A 1,813-nucleotide genomic window follows, 5' to 3' on the forward strand; every position below is an offset into this window, starting at 1 on the left:
GGTTTTCAATAAGAATATGATTCATAACAAGTTTAACTTTTGAAAATGTCAATAAATATTAGGAATGCATTTAAAGATTGACAAGTTCCTATGGATTGAATAAACCTATAATTGAACATAGAGGAACATGCAATACAACATTTTATATATATATATATACTCCACTATCAAAAAAATGCCAGGCATTGATCATGCAAATTATCAATAAAATCAATACATTTAAAGTTATATGATTTTAATGACAATCATCTAAACAATGTGATATTAAATAGGAGATATTTTCTACATCAAGTCAAATATCTAAACAATGTGATATTAAATAGGAGATATTTTCTACATCAAGTCAAATATCTAAACAATGTGATTTGACTTGTGGAAAATATCTCCTACTTGTCAAGTCATGAGCTAAAAGGCTTTATAGTGAATGGATCATAAGATACAACACTCCTAAATATTTTGTAAACATTTAGTGAGCTAAGTGCACTTAGCCTTCGAGGAAACTCCATGGTTAAGTGCATTTGAGTTTGAGTAGTACTCGCATGGGTGACCTCCTGAGAAAGCCCAATGCTTCACCTCACCTATGTGAACATCGACTCAAAAACTACATAGTTGAATCCTAAAAGCAATATCACAATGTGATTTTATTATGTGCTGATAATATTAAATATCCAATTTGTGGGGTGGATATTATTTTGCTCATTGAGCTACTGATTATTATAAAGAATATAGTCTGTACAGAGATATATTATTTTTTATTTTATTAACCATAAATTGTAGGTGTGATTTACTTCGCTATACGCACAAAAATTGGAATCGAGAAATCCCCAAATATTAAGAGTTATATATATATATGAGAGACACAATGACAGGCTTATTTAGAATTGTGAAACAGTGACATAAGCACAGTACAGAATATTAGAAGTTCAAGTCTGCAAGGCGTTTGTATCGGCGCCGAGCATGGATTTGCAGGTGGGGCTTTTCCTTCACTTCACTTGCCTTTCTTCCATTAACAGAAATAAACAGATCCGACCTCTGCTCGCATTTTCCTGAGCTTATCTGATTAGACGCCGATATGTTTTGTGTGACTCTGTAGTTGCACCATTCGCACGAAAAACGCTCCAAATCTATATTTGGATACAAGCTACTGCAATACCTGCAATACCATCATTGCACAAATGGGTTTTAAACATTAAAAAGCAACAATCAGAGCTGAATCTGATGAATTTAGAAATGAACTATGAAACTGAAGCATACTTAGACCTAAAAACGGCTCTGTATTAGTCTAAATTGAATGAAAACTTTAGGTAGAGAGAAGGAAAAGAACAATAATTACGTGTGCTGAAATCTGAATAAACAGGAGGTGCATTTGATGAGATGCTCCTTCAAACCCACATCGCCACACATACTACACTCACTGGAAACAATCTGAAATTTAGAGCTATTCATAGTCATTTCCTTAGATTTTGGCAACAGAGTTTCCATGCATCATAATTCTACTTCTACTACTTTGAATCGTTTGTGGAATTTGCTGCCGAAGTGTGGAATATGTAAAATATAAGAACAATATTATATCTAATTATAGAATCAGATCTCCTGGTTCCTTGTTCATGGCCGAACTGATAAGCTGTACCTGCAAATTTGTGGTGCCCGAGTTATCACCTGTCCACAATTTCGGTTGTTGAAAGCATAAGTTTTGTCGCGAGTGTCTCCCATGATGTCCTTTACTGCAAGTAAAACTGTTTCCCATGTTTGTCCTTTGCTCGATCATCAATTATATTTGAGGGACATTTTGATGCTCATTTCTATTATAGTT

General features: G+C 33.9%; 1 protein-coding gene across 1 annotated transcript; it reads right to left on the minus strand.

Annotated features, from left to right (window-relative positions):
• Positions 1-872: 872 nt before the first annotated feature.
• Positions 873-1,516, minus strand: LOC131055184 (uncharacterized). The gene is made up of 2 exons (XM_057989780.2): positions 1,334-1,516; positions 873-1,153 (listed from the first exon to the last, which is right to left on the minus strand). The coding sequence occupies exons 1-2, from the start codon at positions 1,480-1,482 to the stop codon at positions 916-918; spliced, it is 387 nt and encodes a 128-aa protein (XP_057845763.2). The 5' UTR covers positions 1,483-1,516; the 3' UTR covers positions 873-915.
• Between the last annotated feature and the right edge of the window lie 297 nt (positions 1,517-1,813).

The sequence above is a fragment of the Cryptomeria japonica genome, chromosome 3, assembly GCF_030272615.1.
Source record: "Cryptomeria japonica chromosome 3, Sugi_1.0, whole genome shotgun sequence".
Lineage (NCBI taxonomy): Eukaryota > Viridiplantae > Streptophyta > Pinopsida > Cupressales > Cupressaceae > Cryptomeria > Cryptomeria japonica.

What these genes read in the sequence shown, in the direction of transcription:
- LOC131055184 (XM_057989780.2), bottom strand. Translation starts at nt 1,482, where the DNA reads ATGGAAACTCTGTTGCCAAAATCTAAGGAAATGACTATGAATAGCTCT. An exon ending in TTATTCAGATTTCAGCACAC is followed by an intron (nt 1,154 to 1,333) that starts GTAATTATTGTT and finishes ATGGTATTGCAG; the next exon opens with GTATTGCAGTAGCTTGTATC.